Source organism: Seriola lalandi, unplaced genomic scaffold, assembly GCF_002814215.2.
Source record: "Seriola lalandi dorsalis isolate HSWRI2012SDOR001 ecotype SW California unplaced genomic scaffold, Sedor1 jcf7180002054188, whole genome shotgun sequence".
NCBI classification, from domain to species: Eukaryota; Metazoa; Chordata; class Actinopteri; order Carangiformes; family Carangidae; genus Seriola; species Seriola lalandi.
Genome location: NW_019524741.1, coordinates 1,477,806 through 1,497,920, shown reverse-complemented (window position 1 = coordinate 1,497,920; position 20,115 = coordinate 1,477,806). Strand labels below are relative to the sequence as shown.

Sequence of the window (20,115 nt, the reverse complement as noted above, 5' to 3'; positions counted from 1 at the left end):
CTCCGTCTGTCCTGCGGCTGGTGCGCGCTTCAGCAGTCAGTTTGACGTGCGGACTTCTCCAAGTCGGTAGTGCGAGATCATCTGCTGCGTTTTCTACTTTTACTGCCACTCGAAAAGGTCCAGAAGGTTGGTTACACATTAGTTACGGTTATCTATTTTTCACTGCAAATTATTACCTGAGTTGTTTTTATCTCTCTACACTATGGATAGTTTTAACAGTTTGTTCAGCAGAGGGAGGGAGGCGGGGTCGTCAGCAAAAGTTTCTTTGTTCATTTTGCTTTGACCAGCAATTAGAAGCAATTAGCACACGGATATAATTCACGTTTTTAAAAGTTATAATTGGCATATTTATCATGGAATTATGTAAAAATAGTAACACGGTTAGAACTGCATGTGAATGTGCGGATCATGGTTCTGACAGACAGCTAACAAGGTGTGGTTGTTATACAGAATAAATAGAAAATGCAAATACAGGGAAAACATCAACTATAATATTATTGTTTTGGGGGGCAAACGTGTGAAGTGCACGTCTAAACATGTCCAGGATTTTTGGCTCATAGAAGTAAAACACAAACCTGTTAGGTGACCTGCTGTACAAAGCAAACAAGAAAGAAAGAATCAAACAAACTTTAAAGCTTTAAATTATCCCTGTGCACTCCAGAAACATTCACCCTACAGACACAGCTCATCTCCCAGCACTGTTTAGCACATGCTGTACATGCTGTCCGGGAGGGGTTCAAGGGAACATAATGTACCAAAACACATAAACTGGAATATGTTTGCTGCACCAGTTAATTAAAATAAACTTAAATACTTGATTTGACTTAAATAAAGTTTCTCTACTTTTTGTTGTTTATGTAACCTTGAGCAAGTGCATATTCATGAATTTGGAAGTAAAACATCAGCAACAACTTAAGATACAATGCCTCCAACCACAGGAATTTTATGTATGCTAATATTGAGCCAAATATTACATTACAGATTATCTTTTTAAGAACACTTGAAGAACACAATTTGATATTTAATTATTCAAAATAATTTTATTCTTATTTTGAACTTCACAACAGGTTGATCATGGGAAACAGGTTCAGCAGAAGGCGAGACACACCAGCCGGCAGTGGTGAAACTGCTGCCACTGAACAGAAGGCTGCAGAGGAGCCAGCAGCTCCTCACCCAGCAGAAGACTCTGGGATAACACCGACCCAGGAGGCTGTTGAGACAGAGAATCTAGATGTGGTGGTGGGTGAGCCAGTGACACCAGTGGCCTGTTTACCCTCCGAAGAATGTGTATCAGAGTGTAAAGAGGTAGAGGCCCCTGCTGTCTCAGCCACACTAAATGATGCTGAACCAGAGCCCGTGGCAAAGGAAACCCCAGCTCCATCCCAACCTGAGCTTCTGGTATCAATCAGTGAACCATCACCTCCAGAATCGGAACCTGTTGCAGAACCAAAACTAGTTGCTGAAGCTCAGCTCGCCCCAGAACCAGTCCCAGAAACTGTTCCTGAACCAGAGCCTACCTCAAATCCAGAGGCGGAAGCTGAGGCTGAAGCTGTACCTGAACCCATCTCAGAGGCAGAACCAGTCCTAACTGAGGCTCTGGAGCAGCATGCAGACATGCTTACCCAAGAGTCTCTCCCTGAGCCAGAGCTTTCTTCACCCCCTTTAATCGACCTGGGTGTCCCTGATGTCAATCCTCAACCTGTTAACACTTCTCCCTCCCCAGCTCCCATCTCTGACCCAGACAATGCAAACGAGCCCTCAGACATCCCAGTGACTGAGGAATGTGAAGGCAGCGCTGAGGCTGCTGAGAGTTCCACGTTTGAGCCGGAAAAGCCTGAGGAAACAACAGAATCTCTGGAAAAACCGATGGAGGTGGAGGCTGCAGAGAATTTGGAGCAGCTTGTAAGTGATGTCAATGAGGAAAGCATTAGCGGACTTCTACAGAACTTAGAGCTGAAAGGAAATGACCTTGTTGCTGACCTCATTCCCAGTGATGTCAAGATCCCTGATGACACTCCAATCACAGACATAAGCACGTCTACTGAGCTGATGTGAATCCACTGATGAGAATTCATGAAATAAGTGAATGGATATTTTTCTGTGAAACCTTCTTTACCTTTTACATGACTTGTGAAAGAATAACAGATAGAATGTTTTTTTCCCCCTTCACTTGTGTGGCCGAACTGCTTTTTTTCCTCATTCAAAATGAACCAAATGTGCCAAATGGACTCTGGAACAAACTGCTGTCTTGACAGTTTTCACCCAAAACTAAATATTGATACATTCATGTTTTTTAATACTTATACAGCCATATTTTGTGTGTGGGTGATGAGTAAAGGAACTTAAACAGGACAGGGGATATTAGTGTACTTCAGTGTATTGATGGACAACAGAGATCTTCCTCTATGCAAATTCACCAAGCAAGAATTTAAATGTATTTCTCGTAGTGACTTTAAAAAAAAAAAAAGGTACCATTGCTATATCACAACCTGATAGAGAAAAAGACTATGGGGAGTATTTGGGGATATGGGGACATTTTGATTTAGTGTAAAGGGAAAAGTAAGAACTTTTTAAAGTGGATAACTATAAGTTAGTGTAAAATGACAGGCAAGGGACAGTAGCAATGCAACCAAAGATTGAGACCATATATGCATATGATGATATAGAGGGATACAAGTATCCAATAGACATTTATGCTTTAACATACTCATGTTTGGACTTTGCAATAACAGGAGTGGTCATCTCCTTATTGTATTTTCAGTATAATAATGTGATTTTTTGAAATGGAAGTAGTGGCTTGCTTGTAAAAATAAAAATATTATTCCATGTGTGTCATGGTCATGCACCCTGTTTTTTTTTTTTACTTGAGTAAATATTGTTATTCTATGTTACAGATTTAAAGTATGGAAATGAGGAGAAACTAGAAGTTCAAGATAAGGGTGAGTTGGTGTGATACTTAACATTCATTATCTTTATGGCCACACGGCTCCAGATGAACAGTAGCTGTAAGCTCGTCTCATCATTTCAAATGTGGAATGTGACCTGGCTGGCCTCAAACAAGTGGTGCCGAGCAGGGATCTGTTAAATGAGCATATTGGAGCAATTGGGGCTTTTTCCATTATAGAGCACGTTCAACAACATGATAGTACATGTATGGGACACAGTGTACACATGGAAATCAAATTCCAGCCAACACAGCACAGATCATGTAAGAGAGACGGAGCCTTCTCACAGTCTCATGGGAGAGAGGACGAGAGAGGAGGGAGGAGGAGGGGGAGAGAGACGAGGCCACATTCTTTCCAGAGGAAGGAGGTTTTCGGGGGGCCTGGGTCAAAAGTCTTGAGCGTGACTGCTTTGCAGTCCATGAGAAATCTGCTCCTCACATGCCTCTCCCACCACACTCCCTCTGCCCTCACTGGCTTGCTATCCCAACATTTTGACAAAGTAGTTAGTGGACTGGTATGAAAGGCCACTTCTTCCTGTCTAAAAATGAAACTTGAAACTAACCACTGACTTTGCCAATGTGACAGGAAGAGTACTTAACGATTCTGCAGTGTCATCAAGATGTAATGTGGAGCTGCTGACAATATAGAAAATATTTAATCTATACTAGAAGATCATTATGTCTTATCCAGTTCCATAATCCATAATCATATGAAGTCCCACTTCCAAACCCATTTTCCCTTGTCAGTCACACCTAACTTTAAAAGACTACGCCTCAGAACATGGTAAACGGGTAAGTCCCATGGTTTTGGCAACACACCGATGAGTCCCCATGGAAAGGGAGAGGCACTCTTTAGACAGTGATCTCAGTCAAGCTTGCCTTTGGTAAAGCATACAGTTAGCTCCTTCTCAATGCACACCGAGAATAGATAAGCAGCACGATTTGCACTATTTGTGATTCCTGTCATACCAGAGGTTTTCAGCTCAATAAACAATGTTGATTTCCTGTCCTCTCTACAGACTCTGATGGCCAAAGCACAAAACCAAAGAAAACAGAACTTGGTATTTGCTTCTGTGACAGTAGATGTCAAGGAAGTAACAAAAATATGATTTTTAAGGCTTTTTTAAGTATTTTTGTTTCATTTTTTGATCATTCTTCTATTTTAGCCCTAAAAGTATCTTCTTGATGAAAATAAAATGCAAAAAAAGGTATCAAACTCAAATGCAAATGAACTACACCTCTCACTTTATAGTACAGTATGCTCTGGTGTGTATGTGCTGAAATGGACAACCCTTTTTCAAGGATTCCTTAGGTAAAATCACCTGACCATACTGTACCCATTTCTGCTGGAATATATTCTCAGATATTTTGACTATTTAAAACTTTTAGCTTTATCTGTATCTTTGAAAATTAAGGCTCGATATCATCCAAAGTTTTGTATAAATCTGAACAGCCTAAAAAAGAGTTATATAGGATTGGTAGAATTTTTTTTCTCCAGAATGTTAAGTGCTGGGCCTTTTAACTGCCACAACCCATGAAAACATTGTGCAATTGCAATCGAATCTGGCAGATGCACACCACATGTGACAACACATTGGTCCTGCACAATGTCGGGTGATTCATCAAGCAGTGGTGCTACAGCAAAACAAGGACTTCACTAAAATGGGCTAGGCTCAAAGGATACACATTTAATTCACTCAGAATCTGGCACAATTCACCCTGACAAAAAGTCCCAGTCGTTTCTGATTTAGTCTCAATTAACACTTTATACTATTAACATACACATTATAAATAGTGTTCGCAGCCACATTTCAATCAGTTTCTGAAAGTCTGTTTGCATGAATCAAGTACAACAAGGTATATCATAGAGGAGATACTGACAGATAAAGTTAAGAACTCAAACCCTGTTTTTGTTTTAATATATAACAAAAAGAAACAATTAACAATATCTGTCAAAACACTAACGACTGCTGCAGAAACTATTTTTTAAGACAGTGCAACAATATAAAAAGTACTAAAAATCTAATAAATACTAGGAGTGCAAGAACATGGAGTGTGTAGAACTTTAAATAAATAAGTTTTGAAAAAGACAGAATGAAAGCATCTTAGATATTTCAAAGCTGTTGATTTCCAGCGGGACAATATTAATGGTCTGCCCAGGATCTCAGGACTAGGATTATGCACAGGCAACATCCTGGGTTTTACCTCTCTGAAGACAAACACAAGAAGAGAAAGTAAGGCAGTTAATGTCAATACATTTTGACAGTTATCAACAACAACCTTATTTCAAGATTTTTTCAATTTTTACCATTAGCTGCCTGTATTTCTTTGCCAGGGCAACATTGGTACGTCCAGGTTGGAAAGGATATGACCACAAGATGGAGTTCCAAGAGAAGCCAAATGTCTTCACTCCGCTCAGTAGGTAGCGTACCTCCTCAAGGCTAAAGTCCTTCCTCTTCCTTCTCTAAGATTTATAATGAGAATGACAGAAAAGACTAAACTTTGAGTAAAGATCAGACAGTTGGTCAGACGGACAGGAGAGCATGAATTATGCAACAAGTCATGTACAAGGATTTACATCATTAAGTATAATGCCTGTACCTCTTCTGTGTAGTTTAGCCTTTCACAAGCTACCTGATTGCCAAATTGTGATTGTGCAGAGTAAAACAGTATGTGTTTTAACTGTTAATGCCTTTTCCACTGACACATGGCCTTGTTACTAAAGCTCTGCTGAAATAGAATTATAAAATAGAAAATAAATGAAATAGGATGAAATGTGCATGTAAAACATCTGTCTTGCATTTAGTTATTCCAATTGAAAACAATCCACCCAGGCTGCTTGTGTTACTAATGTTATTAGATTCTACTGGTGGTTTTGCACATTTCAGTCCATTAACTACAAATGGTATAAATTAGTCCCAACCATCCTGCAAAGTATGTCCTACAGATTTTATTTGAACTCCCACACTTCAGGAAGCATTTGGTCTCAACTTACTTCAATAAGCAATGAAACTCAACTGTCTGACACTTATGGCACACTGTGTAATCTCTATATGTGTCAAAGTTCCATTACAATTACATGATAGTAGAACTGCAGGGGTTGTTTTGAAAGTGTGTGTTAAGATTTTGCGGCTGATGGTCAACTTTTTGTAATAGAAGGCCTTCCAAAATTAATATTATCATTTTCCGGTTCTACATAAATAAATAAATGCAGCCAGTTCTTTACTGTGCATTTCAATTTTCATATTATTCTGAAATTAAGAGAAACCTTTGCCTGGCATTGTACGTAGAGGAACTTAGTCTTGACTACTGCTTGTAAACTACACACATTTTGTAAATAATTGGTTAAACTTGCAATTAACAGATTCATTAAAAAAATCCACTATTAACATTACTTTGACCTTTTTTGACCTTCTGACCCTTTACCTTAAGTAATGGATGCAAACTGCAGAAATGACCCATGCACTGCGTGAATAATACAGCATCCTTGGTATTTTATGTTTTTTTTCAGTAAATTACAGACAAAAATCTTTTTTTCCTTTGTGCAATGGGTTAGATTTGACTTTAAATCAATTTTGCATCTCAGTATTACTGTTTGCAGTGTGTAGGCACGGATATGACGAAGCAGTGTTGGAGTGAAAATTGATGCAAACCTGGCAGGCCATATAAATATCAACACTACACTTTTGACAGAAAACATTCTCTCAAACTCTTACAGTAGAGCAGTGATCTGTGCTAGTCCTCTGCTCATCATCAAGAACATGCTGTCCACCTTTATTACCTCCTCTTCTCCCTGTAGCTGAAACATACAAAAGTCTGCATTTGTGTGTGTAAGTATGAAAAAGAGGGAATCTGGTTTCACAACTTATTCTGTTACTCAACATCACATCACCTGACCTGACTTAATACACAAAGAGACAATGTCTCTTTTCACTCTTACCCAACTCCTCATTGGAGTAATATTACATTGCCTTTAAGGGCTAATACAGTTGACGTACAAACAACAATACAGAAAGAGAAGAATGTGTGATGAATGAAGAACAGGCAAGACAAGAGAAGAAACAGGACAACATTAAGATAGAAATAAGTATATTATGGGAGGAGGAGAAAGATGGAAAAAACAGATGAACTGGACAGAGAAAGAATGAAAATGTGGACTGTGCAATGGAAGAAAAACTATTTTAAGTGTGGACTCACAACTTGAGCATTGGAAAATGCATTTGGCTGAGTGGTATAAAGATACAATAAATCTCCTGCCTGACAGCACAGAAAAACTTTACTCCACACCAGCGCCTCTACATCCATATTGCAACACTATAGCAACTTTTTGGCAACAGAAAGTCTGACTGAGATTGTGTGAATTGCCAGCATTGGAAAATGGTAGGAGAAAAAGGACATGGATGGAAATACAACCATAAAATACAGTATATACTTTACAGTGTAGTGATAGTAATGCAAATACACAACATGCAAAATCATAAGGTGGAACACGTTAAAATTCCTCTCCATTCACTTTCAATGTAACTGACATAACACAACAGCATCGGAACACACCCTTTGAATCTTTCTTTTCTCTCTTTCACTCACACACACAGACACACACACACACACACACACACAGACACATACACACACACAGTGTTATACAGAGTGTGAAACAGCTTAATACAGCTGTGTTGCTCTGGCCTGCACTGTGAGAACACTGGCTGCAGTTCAACATTCCTTCTGCTCTTTGGTTTGTCTGCTGCCAAGAACACACTGCTGAGGACAGCTCCCACCACAGGCTCTCAATCATAACATTCACACATCACAATCTACTGTAAACACCCATATCTGCTATCACATGTTTACCTTCAGGAAGATGCTGCCTTTCTGGATATGACAAATATAAAGGACAACACTACATGCTGTTGTGATAATATCACATACATACCAGTTTTGTTATAGGAAGTGAATGTCTCCTTTTTAGCTCCTCTGTGCAGTGGAGTCAAAGTGATGCCTATGATTTGGGGAAGAAGACAACACCCAAATAACATACTTGAAGAACATTGTACATGTTACACCAAGCTTACATCTGAATAATATCAGGAAACTTGCAAGTACTCAAATCACATTTCTCAATCACACTTTCAGGAATCTAAACAGACAGATAAACTGCTTTCTGCATTCGTGTTATGTCTTGACTTTGTTCCTTAGTTTAGTTCTGTCAGACAGACTTGGTCTGCATGGTTGAAACGACATTTTGTATGTCTTGTGCATTGATTTTTTTACTTTCATGCTATATTAAAAAAAAAAGATGATTTATTGTTGTTTGTTTAGATCTAGTTAGGCTCATCCCCCACAGTCTTTTGAGACACTTGTGTTAAGAACTATATAAAAATTAAGTTGCTTCTTACCATTGTGTTCCTTCGAGTGGTGTGCTGGCAGGGACCTCTTGCATTTCCCTTGTCCTTTTCTTATGGGAGTCAGGGAGACCTCTTTCACAGTGGAGAACAAATCAGACATTTTATAGCAGTAGTTTAAGACAACAATGTGTGCTTTTTAATGAGGTTATTAAAATGACAGATATGAAGTAATGGTCAAAGAAAATAAACCTGATTGTTCCATAAAAACAGTTGGAACCACAGCTACACTCATGACGAATGCTTACTGTCTGAAAGATTCGCTCATGTATAATCAACTCCACACGGTTCTCATATATTCAGTGGTGATTAAAGTTTTTTACTTTCATCTTGACTTAGGTAGTGCATTAGACTGAGGTAGTGCAAGATAAAGATAAGATAAAGTGTAGAGGATGTTACTACTCCCAATATTTTATAAATACAATCTTTTAATGCTGTCAAGAAATGAAAGCATGCATTTAGCACAAGAACCATTATTCAGTGTATCTATGAAGAAGTACACATAGGGAGCAAAGTCTGAAATGTATCCCACACACATATTTTCCTGTCAAATGTAGTAATATTCAGCCCATGTTGCAGTAGCAGGTTAGCCAATGCTAGCCTTATAAGGTTATAGTGAGTGGGGTAAGAAAATGTAGAATTTGAACTGTCAAAAGAAAACACACAGGTGCCTGGTGATTATGAGAGCCCACAAGGACATTTTGACTATATCGGAGAGATCACATTGAGTTTTAACTGTGAGGAAATTTGTGTCTATTCCAATATTTTACTTTGAGTATACATGATACAAAGCACGTTTAACCAATTTTAAACGATGACGGATGCAAAGTAAGACACTCATTATCAACTACACTTGAAAAAAACTGATATGTGTTTAATAAAACATACAAAAGGGTAATTCACAGAAGCTGTAGGACCTTGCAGTGATGAATCAAGTGACATCTTAATCAATACAGTAGATTCATTTTATTTTACTTGGTTAGTTATCTGCCCTTGTTTGGTGATGAAGTGGTTGTTTTAAATAACAAATCAATTGACCTAATATTACATTTTAATGTGAGAAAAATCATCTACAATAAACTAAAATGTGAAGTACAAAACATCTAAAAGACTTCTGTTGTGCTTTACGGGAACCATGAGTGCAGCTGGAATGTGCTCTTTGACCAATCAGATTGTGAGAGTGGAACTACACCATTGGCTGGAAGTGGTTTTACTGTGTAAATTCAAATGCTGAAGCCTCTTACCGCTCCAGTATTCTTTGCCTCTTTGTGGCTCTGTTGCTGACACTCTCTTAGAGTTCTGACTTGTCAGCTCCACAGTGTTGTCCTGGTCCTCTCTCCTAAGAAGGCTGCAGTGACGAGTTCTGAATTGCTGTGTGGCCGCCTGGAGAGCCTTGTGCATTTCACAGCTGTGAGGGCAGGAGCTTTGAAGAGATGCAAAGGTGCGGCTGGTCACTTTCTCAAAAGGCAACACACATCCTGAAGGAGAGAGAGGAGATGCGAGGAATAAATATAAGATCCATTGCTGACTTCCTTCACATTGATCAGTTGAGCTCAGAAGTATGAATAGAATTATGATCCCAAGCTTCTCCAGTAAGCTTGGACATGTAAAGGACAATAAGAAACACATATTGTATTTAAAATGTATGCACCTAGTTTGATATAATTCTGAAGATGGGTGTTGACAATTTGTCAAAATACAATGTAGTAAAGGCAAAACATCTGTTTTAACTCTCAACAGCTATTTCATAAAACAAGATGGAAAGTATTTTTCTGAGGTGTAGCTTCATGTTCTCTTACCTGCACACCGGGGATGAGCAAGTGATTGTTCCTTGGCTGTGATTTTCACGACCTTACTCATCTCCTGATCCAGTAACTCTAAACATAAAAACATAGTAGTTGAAAAACCATGGTATAACCACACATCTACAGAAAGCTAAATTAAAGCAAAGAAATAAGTTATTATGACAGCATGTTTAAGACATGAAGCAGTGACCTTCCTCTTGAGCTCTTACCTTCTTCATCAGTACATTTAATTTCTTTTGGTACGCTGTGCCTCACTGGTGCTGGAGGCTTAAACAACTGTCTAAACCAAAAAACAAAAACAGAAGAAAAAGTAATAATGAAAGACACCATTTCAATGAATTTTTCTGATACAGAACAACTAACGCTACTAACCTGTTTGCTGTATGTGGCTCTCTGCCTCCCTCTAGTGACCGTACATGAAAAGATATTAGGGATCTGGAGCCCTTGCATACTGAACAACACTCAGGCTTTCCGCTGTTTTCAGCCATGTTCTTCGGTTCACTGTCATCTTGCTTCATGATCACCTTTCTAATAGTTTGGAGTTTAATGCTGTTCTCACACTCGGCTTCTATATGTCTGTGAGTGCTAGTCTGTCTATATGCTGTGGGGATGGTTTTAAAGCTCTTCTTATGCTGCAGAGGTAGAGTTAAGGCTGGAGACAGAGATGGTAAAACTAGTCCTTCAGCTGAAGTTGATAAGTCTTTATCTTCCTGGTCCTCCTCAGCCTCCTAAAGATGTACATTAACACACATTACATGCATGCATACTGTACATGCTGATTAAACTGCAGTAATTAGGGTGAATGCATGTTTAACCTTTGCCTGTTTCTTTTCTAGCAGGTCAATCCTGTGCAGCAACTCCCTGGCTGAGCTCCTGAAGCTTTCCATGTTTGTAAGGGACTCAGTGATTTCATCTTCCGCATGTCTTGCGGTCAGATCAGGCCCTCCAAAGGTCATGGCTTCACAGGCAAAGACAAACAAGTTAAACTCCCTATTCTGTATTCAACCCACAAATGATTAAATCTTTCATTCTCTCTGTTCATTTGATTTAACTTTCACTCTCAGAAAAGTAGAGGAAATCTACTGACCTAATTAAAACACAACAGAGTTAAGTGAAGGGAATATAGACACTGCTCTAACACACATATTCCACACAAACAGGGTTAGAGAAGAAATGAACCCTGGTCACTGCCTCAACTTCACTTCATTGATCCACCCTGAACCCAGAGTTCCATTTAATGCTTTCAACAGTATCTGTAATTTATCCGTAATACGCAAGAGTTAGAAAGCTCATTTAAATTATTTAATGTTTCAAAAGTTAAATTCAATCTGGCTGACAATCCTTGTAAATGGGGGGAGGGAGAAAAAGTTTGTATGGCAATGGTTCAAATTATGAGCCTGTATTAACTAACAGCGCTAATTAACAATATCACCTTGAATCTATAATAATTACAATATGTCTTTAAAGTTAGCCAATGTAGCAATTTAACCTCACTTGCCTCAGTATTGTTTTTTACCAGCAGATATCACTGAAGCTGTGTTTACTGTAGCTTTGTTTGAAATGATCAAGTGATACAGTTTGGGATTTTTCAATGGGATTTAGAGTCTAGTATGAATTTTCTTCCATCACAGTGGCCCACCGTTGTATAAAGTGCTGCAGGAAACCCAGCAACCCACCTTTAAGTGCATGGCTATGGTAAATTCAAAGGTCTATGCCCTTCAGTTTAGAGTCCCATCTTAAATGATAAAACTACAATCATTGTAACATAGCTGCATTATGATACAAACAAAATTGCCTTGACTTACTAGCCTGTTTGCAGGTCTGCAATATGAATGTCGCAGTCTTCCTAACCTCTTCACTTTTGTCCTCTGCAAGTAAAGTTATGATAAGGGGCAGTCCTCCACACTGCACCAACTGGGACTGGTGCTCCTCTAGAGACAGGAAGAAACACTGTTGTGATAAATATTTGGGTAGCATAAATGACAAAATCAAGTCATGTTGTACTCTTAAGGGAGGGAAGACTGTTGAAGACTGTAGCAGTGGGTAACAGTTTCTAAAATGTTTAAAATATGAAGTGGAAACATACTCCAACACTACCAGAAAATATTAGACTGAAAAAGCAAACTATAGTGCAGTCTCACCAGAGGCCTCAGTGCAGTGGCCCAGGGTAAGTAAAACTGAGAGCCTGTCCTCAGGGTCCAGGTATGGGCTTGCCAGCAGGGAGAAGAGATGGGAAACTATGCCATACTGAGCCAGACCTGAAGCCAGAGCAGCTAAAGAGAATAGAATGTCAATGGAGAAGGAATAATGTGGCTGTTTGCGTTAACTCTTACTGAGCATGTGTTCGTGTGAGAGGGCAATACGCACAGTTATCAGTAACACAAGCTGACAGGGTCTTGGATATAGTGACAGAAAGTTGGTAAGACGACAATCTCACATCTGCCATAGACGCAAGACGAACCAGTGAAAGAGTGAGAGTTTCCAAACCCCCTGAGGCAGAAAAACTCTCCTGAACACAGGCTGCAGAATCAAATAAGTGACATTTTAAGCAATTTAACCGTTTGGATTTTAGTTTCAATTTAAATGTCTTACCTAAACATAAAAAATCAAAGGTTTCACTTACAGTTGTTGGAAACTGTCATTGATACGAAGGAACATATTGATTGAAAAATCTCTATGCGTTGGAGAGCAATCTGCTGAAGCCAGATTTTTATGATGGGAAAAGCTGCCACGCAAATATGCTGACCCTCTTCTGCAAGACAAAAAGAGCAATAACTGGTTTTGTTCTTACTCTAAAGATACTCCAAAATGCAGTATCCTATGGTTCAACTTGAATGTAGAGGCCAGGATGACAAGGGCATCAATGTTTTACATATTAAACTGCTATGTACAAGGCACAAATAGACAGATGACATTACCATTCTGAGGATTGTTGACACATCCACAGAGAGCATTAGACACAGATGTCCAGAGTTGGTAGGTGTGCGTAGCATTAGCTACAACTGAAGTAGCATCTGTAGAAAGGGGGAAAGTGGACCTGCAAAAAAAAAAAAAGTTATAATAATAATAATATCTATATATATATATATATTTAAAAATGTGTATGTAGGTGCTTATTTGAGTTGGTTTATTATCATAAAATCTTCAGAATACCTATGTGAGACTGATACCTAGCTACATCATTGAAGAGTACCTGAAGAGGTCCAGTAGAATATCCAAGCAGCCAGTGGTTTGGGCTAAAGTCTGTCCTAATTCTGCAATAGCACAGACACAAGGGCACATAAATTAGACAGCCAATCCAGCAGGAGTAATTCTTTATGTCAGCTAAGGTGCCTTGATCTTACTGTTGTTGGCTACCAACACAGACAGCAAATAGACAGACACTCTCTTCTGTGTCAGTGGGATGTCATCTTTCATCAATGAACCAGCAAGGTCTGCAAATGTCTCCTTTCTGCACAGAGAATTCTTGCAATACACTGCCAGAAAGAAGATAAATAGTATGTTACCAGTCCGTAAAACTTGCATTTGAAAATACAACATTACACAGGCTTGTTATAGACTTCTCAAATAAATTACACACATGCTGCATCTCAATTCAGTGCCCACATTGCAAATCTGAATATGTCTTAACAGGGTATTAAAGCTGTCCTGCATGTCCTTTGAAGTTTTAAGTATCCCACAACCTATAGATAAATGGAAAGGATTAACATAAACAAAGGGGGTACAGAGTTTGCAATTACTGTCTTATTTATTCCAGCGTCCAAGTTCTTTACTGTGCCACTTTGTCAGCTATTTAAGAGCAATTATCTGCCTGTAAACCAATTTTCAACTTTACAAGTTGACAAAGTCAAAGTCCCTGTACAGCTGGACTGTTTCATTTGGGAAGAATGTGTACATTCATCATAGGTTTCAAACGGTGCAAAGAACATGATTTCTTGGACTACATCTTTCACAAGTTACACTCCTGAATTGAGATTGTGCCACTATCACAGACATGCTTACCATTGGCCTCTACCAGTGTACCAAGCGTAAAGAGTGCAGCCTCCTTAACATCTGAATGAACAATACTGGATTTGGAGAGGTTATACACAAATGCCACGCCTCCCATTTCTCTCAGCAGGTCAACATTATCCTCTGAAATAATGAAAATTTTAAATTGAACATACAGTTGAAAGTTATCATGTCAAAATGTTATGCTGATTGTGTAAATGCATCCTTGACTTCAATGATTACTTCCCAAACAACAAATCTGAGTGACTGATTGTAGACCGGTTTGTAGATGGTTAGTGTGTGTGTATATATAATGGTCAAGGCAAGGTATGTGTCTATCATTAATGATTCACTATTACCTCTCTTTTCACAGATTGAGTGAATGGTGAGAAGAGCTTGTTTCTGTAAATCAGGACATTTCATCTGAAATTTCAGACACTCAAGCAGCAAGCTGAGATCTGTCTTTATGGCTGAAAGCAGTGATGAAATAAGTGAGGCCTTGTTAATCAACAGACAGACATGCATTTGTAAATGTACTACATAATGTTACATTATCTACAGCCATATACAAATACTTAAACAAAATGTGCATAGGTAGAGTTAGCAACAACGTCACTTACTATTGAGGCTCTTGTTGCAAGTTCCTGTCTTATCCATTTCACTGTTTTTCCCTCTGTGGTTTCAAAGCCATTAGCAAAGATTAAATGTCACTCAAGTAACAGTGTGGCTAACTTAATAGTATAAGAGTATAATCTCTTGTTCCTCAACTCAATACTATTTTTTAATTAGCTGCCTAGCTAACCTAGCTAAAATATCAAGCTAATGTTTACATTGGCGTAACCTTCCACTCTTTCAGATTACAGTGTTTTCTCAAGCAAATGCCCAAACTTTTGCTGTATCGGTAGCTAACCCCCAATTCTAACTGAACAAAGTAAGTTAGAGTGACCAAATATCAACTTCAGCCAACGTTAACGTCTGCGTTTGTCTTCCAGGAATCACTGTTGGTGACGGATCATCGCCACTTTACGTTACCATAGAAACAAACACGGTGTACCCAATCTTGTGTAGATTTAGATGCAAAAGCGCAACAATTGTCATTGACCAATATTCCCCAAATTTCTAGCTATCTAACAGACAAACAAATATTCTTTTTAATTCTTAAGTTATGAGTTGGACCACTGAATATTATGTGACTTTAAGTCAAAGATCGTCTATTTAGTTTGCTCCTACAATCTTTTTCCCCTCCGAAATGCGACCAGCGAATACTACAACAGCGCATCTGTTGGCGTTGACAACGTTATAACGTCAGACGTTGTCGCGCACGTCGACGTTACGTATGGAGTTGATGTTTGACGGTCGACATTGATTCATTCGTAAATTTACTAAGTACGTATGAGTTTGATTAATTATTGGTTTATTCGGTGAATTAAACATACGCACCAAATCAATCTGTGATTAGCCGTTTAACTCAAATACCGGTTTTGGTATAGCGGAAGCACCTAATATGTGAAACGTTAACGGAGCTAGCCAGCTAGCAAGCTAACTTTACGTTCTATGTGTACGGTAGTCAACTTAGCGGTATATAAATAGGTTGCACCTATTGACAACACGGAAATTTCATAAGAAGAGGTATGCTGTTTGGTATTGGTGTAACGTTATAGCACAGTAGTTATGGTGTTAATTTGAAGCTGGCGAACACAACATCTAGCTTGCTATCTAATTACGCCAGTTCCTTAATTGTCAGGTGTTTTCACAGGAATCGCGCTGGTATGATCGTAACCTTATTCATTCCTTTTACATAGAATCGGGGTGATTAAGCTGCACAACTCCCTGCTTGCATTAGACATGTCTGGGCGTGTGTACGCCAGCATCCTCCAAAGAGCTTCAAGCTACACATTGACACTTTCTTCCAGTACCCCATTCCAGGTTTGTATCCTGACTGACCTCTTGGTTAACTCAGGCTATTATATTTTTATATTCAGCTTTATTTACATTGTAGTATATTGTAATGTTGTCATCCTTCTTGTTTTTCATTCAGTATGCCCACCTTGTAGTGTTTCCCTCTTCTCAGCCTCGACCAGCCAACATTTGTCACTTCTCATCCTGGGGTGCCTTCAGATCAGACCACTTGTGCTCCAGAAGTGACGAGTCAGGAAATTGGTCTCAAAGAGGGCGACATCTGTCAACTCGTCAGGATCTAGACTTCCAGCTCAGCCGGGTCCAAATCAACAGTATTCTGCGATCTAATGAACAGGTAATAGCATAGTGTCTCTTCTCAGGATGAGGAAGAAAATGACACTCTAAAAATACATGTTGGATATCAAACCCTACAGTATGTAAGCACGTTAATGCGGTAGGAGCAGGGTGAAAAAGCTTGTTGTTTCTACACATTTATAAGTTAAAATGTATAACAACTAATCCTGTAATATTTGTTTCAGATTGTGAGTGTGCCAGAGTTTGATGGCAGGGGACTGAGTGGTGTCAGAAAATTTGAGAGTAACCAGTTAGCTGCTAACACACCTAATGAGGACCGTCGCAGTGCAGCCACCTGCCTACAGGTATGCATTTTCTCTGCTCTTTCAGTACATCCATTTCCCTACTTTTCTCCCTTTTTTTGGTAAAATTTATTTCAGTTTTCTCTTATCTTTTCTAGACAAAGGGTATGCTCTTTGGAGTGTTTGATGGCCATGGGGGTTGGGCATGTGCCCAGGCTGTCAGTGAGCGACTGCTGTATTACATAGCTACTGCAATGATGCCAAAGCAAAGCCTGGAAGAGCTTGAGAAGTGCATGGAGCATGGCAAACCTGTTCCTCCCATTTTGAAGTGGTACAAACACCATGCAGACTTCAACTATCGCGAATCTGCTTCACTTTACATTGACCACCTCAGAGTTTTCTGGCAGGAATTACTAGACAGTGAGGAACATGGTGAAGGCATGATGTAAGTATGCCTGAATTTCCATATACATATATCTACATGGTGTTGCTTTTTCTTTTACATACTGTACCTCCATCATCTGCCTTTTCTTTTAGCCCTCTGGATGCTCTGGAATGTGCTTTCAAACGGCTCGACGCTGACATCTCTTTGGAGGCTCAAGTCCCTCTTTCCAATGACCTGATGAAAAGCACAGCCATCCAGGTAATAAGATAAACCTTCCTTTCCTACTTCAGTGTGTTCAAGGTTACACAATGTCGATACACATACATCATTTGTTTAGGTGGCGTTCGCTGGTTGCACTGCCTGCGTGGCTCATATTGGCACAGATGGGATCCACGTGGCGAATACCGGTGACTGCCGAGCCGTATTGGGAGTGCGAGAGGAGGATGGTTCATGGAGTGCTTTACCTCTATCCCAGGACCATAACTCACAGAACCAGGCTGAAGTGGAGCGAATCAAAGCCCAGCACCCACCCTCAGAGAGAGACACAGTGGTCACAGATGACAGACTGCTCGGGGTGAGAAGTTTTCGACTTTACAGGCTCTGTACAATGAGTTGACAGTTACGTTTTACCAAAAAAGTCACTGGGCTTAAACTTATATTGTGCTGTCAGGTTCTGATGCCCCTGCGTGCATTTGGTGACGTGAGATTCAAGTGGAGCTGTGAGTTGCAGCAGAGCATTTTAGCCAGCCTGGAATCTGGAGTGGATCTCGACTCTCTCAACTTGTACCAGTACACTCCACCTAACTACCTAACGCCACCCTACCTAGATGTAACACCCGAGATAATGTATCACAGGCTCAGACCTCAGGACCGCTTCCTGATCCTCGGCACTGACGGGCTGTGGGATGAACTAAGTAGTGACGAGGCTGTACGACTGGTGGGAGAGCACCTGAGTGGGATTCACCTACAGGTTTGTGTGCAGTGAAAGTGACGTGTTGTTCTTCCCCTGATTCACAGCACACTACTTTTATATAAACCACGACTGAAATTTTCTCGTGTTTTTATTCTGTAAACTGATCTTGTAAAAAATGCTTTCATACTGTTCTCCCTGTTTCTCAGGCTCCAGTTTCTCCATCTGAGAGGCAACTGAAATTGGGTCAAATGCATGAACTCTTACTGAAACGTCAGGCCCGTGCCTCTCCTCCCCTTGACACCAACGGTGCCACCCACCTCATCAGACATGCTCTCGGCACAGGGGAGTATGGAGAACTATGCCAGGAGAGACTGGCCTCTATGCTCGCTCTGCCAGAGGACCTGGCTCGAATGTACAGGGACGATATCACAGCTACTGTGGTGTATCTGAACTCTGACCTGGCCAGACCTCACCACAGGTAACAGAACGGTTTTTTATACAGAGCTGGACAATGATAGCAATTTGGGAGACAAAAGGTAATCATTAAAACCTGTTACATAAATTGATTTCCAAATATTATAAAAGGAGGGATGGTTTTCAGCGCTGTATTGTACTCAAATACCTTTTCTGAAATCACTATTCCATAGATTTAACTTAGGGTTACATACTCGTATTTGCAGCATCAGGTCAAAATACACATTTCTGTGCAGAAAAAAACATTTAGTCCTTCAGTGTATTCATGCTGGACATTTTAAAGACACCTAAGTTACAAGTCAAAAGTGGAAATGTTGAGAGAAAATACAAGGCTGCAGAATAATGCACACACTCACTTTGTTCCTTGTCTGTGTATTTGTGTCTCTTTGTCTTGCACTTTGTTTTAGACAGTCCATCTTGATTTCTTTCCTGTTTACCTCTACGTAAGCTGTGAAGTATATTTTTAATTGGTGGGATTGCTGTGAAAGCAACCCCACTATATGTTCTTCTCCTCTCCGATTTTGTTTGTTTTTCTTCTGCTCACTTTTTTGGCACCTAACTAGAGTGTACAGATAGTGTTGAATTATCTTAATAAATTTGATTTGGTTTATAATTGTTGTCTTTCTTGATAATGCACTAATTTACTGTATGATTTTGATGCTTTATTGCTAATTTTTCTAACTGTCTTGTAAGGTGTCCTTTAGTGCTTTGAAAGGCAACCATAAATAAAATACATTATTATTATGTACAGTCAGGCTATCTACAGTATAGATTTACAATAGCCCATAGTATAGAGTGGTAGCACAGTAGGCTGGTTATCTAAAAATCTATATGATCTAAGTAATTATTTAATGAATTGACTGATATTATCATCTAGGAATTAAAAATATATATATTCAGACAACATGACTAGCAGAAGAGAGTTTGCATAGGCCTCTGCAAAATGAAAGCCAGGCGGGTGGTTCTGGCATATGCATGCAGAGGTATAAGAGATGTTAAGATGATATTTATGAATACAGCCTGCAGTTGTTTGTTTAAGTCGCAGAGAGAGCGGATAGATGTTGATGAAACATCGAGCAGCGATGTCTCTGGGACTTTGGGGCAAAGTGAGCAAACAATCAAAATACTCTTCCCAACACATTCAGTTTAAATCACCAATACATCAAAGCAACTAATATGTGCTTAGTGGGTATACATTTTCATAGTTGTTTGAATTTATAAATTAGTAGAAAAATATCTTCTCAGTTTTTTAATGTTTATTAAACAAGTAGTCACTTTCCTGTCCAGTGAAATGGAAAAAAACTCAAAATAACAAAAAGGAAGTTATGCTGAACACAAAATGTTTTGCTATCTCAACATAAAATTTTTTCACTGCTTCTGTTAGTTTCCTTTTTTTTTTTTCCATCTCTTAATACTATTTCAGCTGCTTCTTCATACAAATTCAAGCCAGCAACACAGTTTAGCTTCAGTTTGTGCAGAAGCCACCAATCCCACATTTTCAAGTTTTGTATAAATGTACTGTCTTTAATGTGGTTGTCAGAGTTGACACTCCACTCACTAATGGCAAAGACATTTGGATTTAAAAGTGAGGAAATAAAAAAGGCCAACTTACATTTTGAACAATGCAGAGAATGTGATGTCTAAAGATGTGTGGGAAACAGAGTTTTCAAAATAAACTGCTAATGTATTCATTGCCGAGCGTCATGG

At 39.3% G+C, this 20,115-nt stretch overlaps 3 protein-coding genes across 5 annotated transcripts; 2 read left to right on the top strand and 1 right to left on the bottom strand.

Annotated features, from left to right (window-relative positions):
- Positions 1 to 22: 22 nt before the first annotated feature.
- On the top strand, positions 23 to 2,830 carry LOC111653342 (uncharacterized). The gene is made up of 2 exons (XM_023403892.2): positions 23 to 126; positions 1,068 to 2,830. The coding sequence occupies exon 2, from the start codon at positions 1,075 to 1,077 to the stop codon at positions 2,053 to 2,055; it is 981 nt and encodes a 326-aa protein (XP_023259660.1). The 5' UTR covers positions 23 to 126; positions 1,068 to 1,074; the 3' UTR covers positions 2,056 to 2,830.
- A 1,787-nt stretch (positions 2,831 to 4,617) lies between these two features.
- On the bottom strand, positions 4,618 to 16,318 carry terb1 (telomere repeat binding bouquet formation protein 1). Of its 2 annotated transcripts, XM_087173397.1 has the most exons (21): positions 16,189 to 16,318; positions 14,762 to 14,814; positions 14,501 to 14,611; positions 14,154 to 14,285; positions 13,496 to 13,627; positions 13,345 to 13,405; positions 13,070 to 13,188; positions 12,775 to 12,903; positions 12,519 to 12,671; positions 12,293 to 12,424; positions 11,957 to 12,082; positions 10,967 to 11,109; positions 10,524 to 10,879; positions 10,361 to 10,431; positions 10,146 to 10,223; positions 9,591 to 9,824; positions 8,341 to 8,421; positions 7,878 to 7,943; positions 6,661 to 6,743; positions 5,253 to 5,408; positions 4,618 to 5,153 (listed from the first exon to the last, which is right to left on the bottom strand). In XM_087173397.1, exons 2-21 carry the CDS (start codon positions 14,796 to 14,798, stop codon positions 5,121 to 5,123), a joined length of 2,433 nt encoding a protein of 810 aa, XP_087029523.1. In that variant the 5' UTR covers positions 14,799 to 14,814; positions 16,189 to 16,318; the 3' UTR covers positions 4,618 to 5,120. The 2 variants fall into 2 exon arrangements, with proteins under 2 accessions (XP_087029523.1, XP_023259635.1); XM_023403867.2 differs by lacking the exon at positions 16,189 to 16,318 and having other exon boundaries at positions 14,762 to 15,998.
- pdp2 (putative pyruvate dehydrogenase phosphatase isoenzyme 2) lies at positions 15,452 to 19,021 on the top strand. Of its 2 annotated transcripts, none has more exons than XM_023403864.2 (9): positions 15,452 to 15,527; positions 15,944 to 16,067; positions 16,213 to 16,395; positions 16,580 to 16,699; positions 16,795 to 17,081; positions 17,174 to 17,279; positions 17,359 to 17,595; positions 17,692 to 17,991; positions 18,141 to 19,021. In XM_023403864.2, exons 2-9 carry the CDS (start codon positions 15,987 to 15,989, stop codon positions 18,414 to 18,416), a joined length of 1,590 nt encoding a protein of 529 aa, XP_023259632.1. In that variant the 5' UTR covers positions 15,452 to 15,527; positions 15,944 to 15,986; the 3' UTR covers positions 18,417 to 19,021. The 2 variants fall into 2 exon arrangements, with proteins under 2 accessions (XP_023259632.1, XP_023259630.1); XM_023403862.2 differs by having other exon boundaries at positions 16,180 to 16,395.
- Positions 19,022 to 20,115: the final 1,094 nt, after the last annotated feature.

What these genes read in the sequence shown, in the direction of transcription:
- LOC111653342 (XM_023403892.2), top strand. Translation starts at nt 1,075, where the DNA reads ATGGGAAACAGGTTCAGCAGAAGGCGAGACACACCAGCCGGCAGTGGT.
- terb1 (XM_087173397.1), bottom strand. Translation starts at nt 14,798, where the DNA reads ATGGATAAGACAGGAACTTGCAACAAGAGCCTCAATA. An exon ending in TACACTGGTAGAGGCCAATG is followed by an intron (nt 13,628 to 14,153) that starts GTAAGCATGTCT and finishes TCTTTCTGGCAG; the next exon opens with TGTATTGCAAGAATTCTCTG. An exon ending in GCAGACCTGCAAACAGGCTA is followed by an intron (nt 11,110 to 11,956) that starts GTAAGTCAAGGC and finishes TTGCCTGTGAAG; the next exon opens with CCATGACCTTTGGAGGGCCT.
- pdp2 (XM_023403862.2), top strand. Translation starts at nt 15,987, where the DNA reads ATGTCTGGGCGTGTGTACGCCAGCATCCTCCAAAGAGCTTCAAGCTAC. An exon ending in TTCTGCGATCTAATGAACAG is followed by an intron (nt 16,396 to 16,579) that starts GTAATAGCATAG and finishes TATTTGTTTCAG; the next exon opens with ATTGTGAGTGTGCCAGAGTT. An exon ending in TGAAAAGCACAGCCATCCAG is followed by an intron (nt 17,280 to 17,358) that starts GTAATAAGATAA and finishes TCATTTGTTTAG; the next exon opens with GTGGCGTTCGCTGGTTGCAC.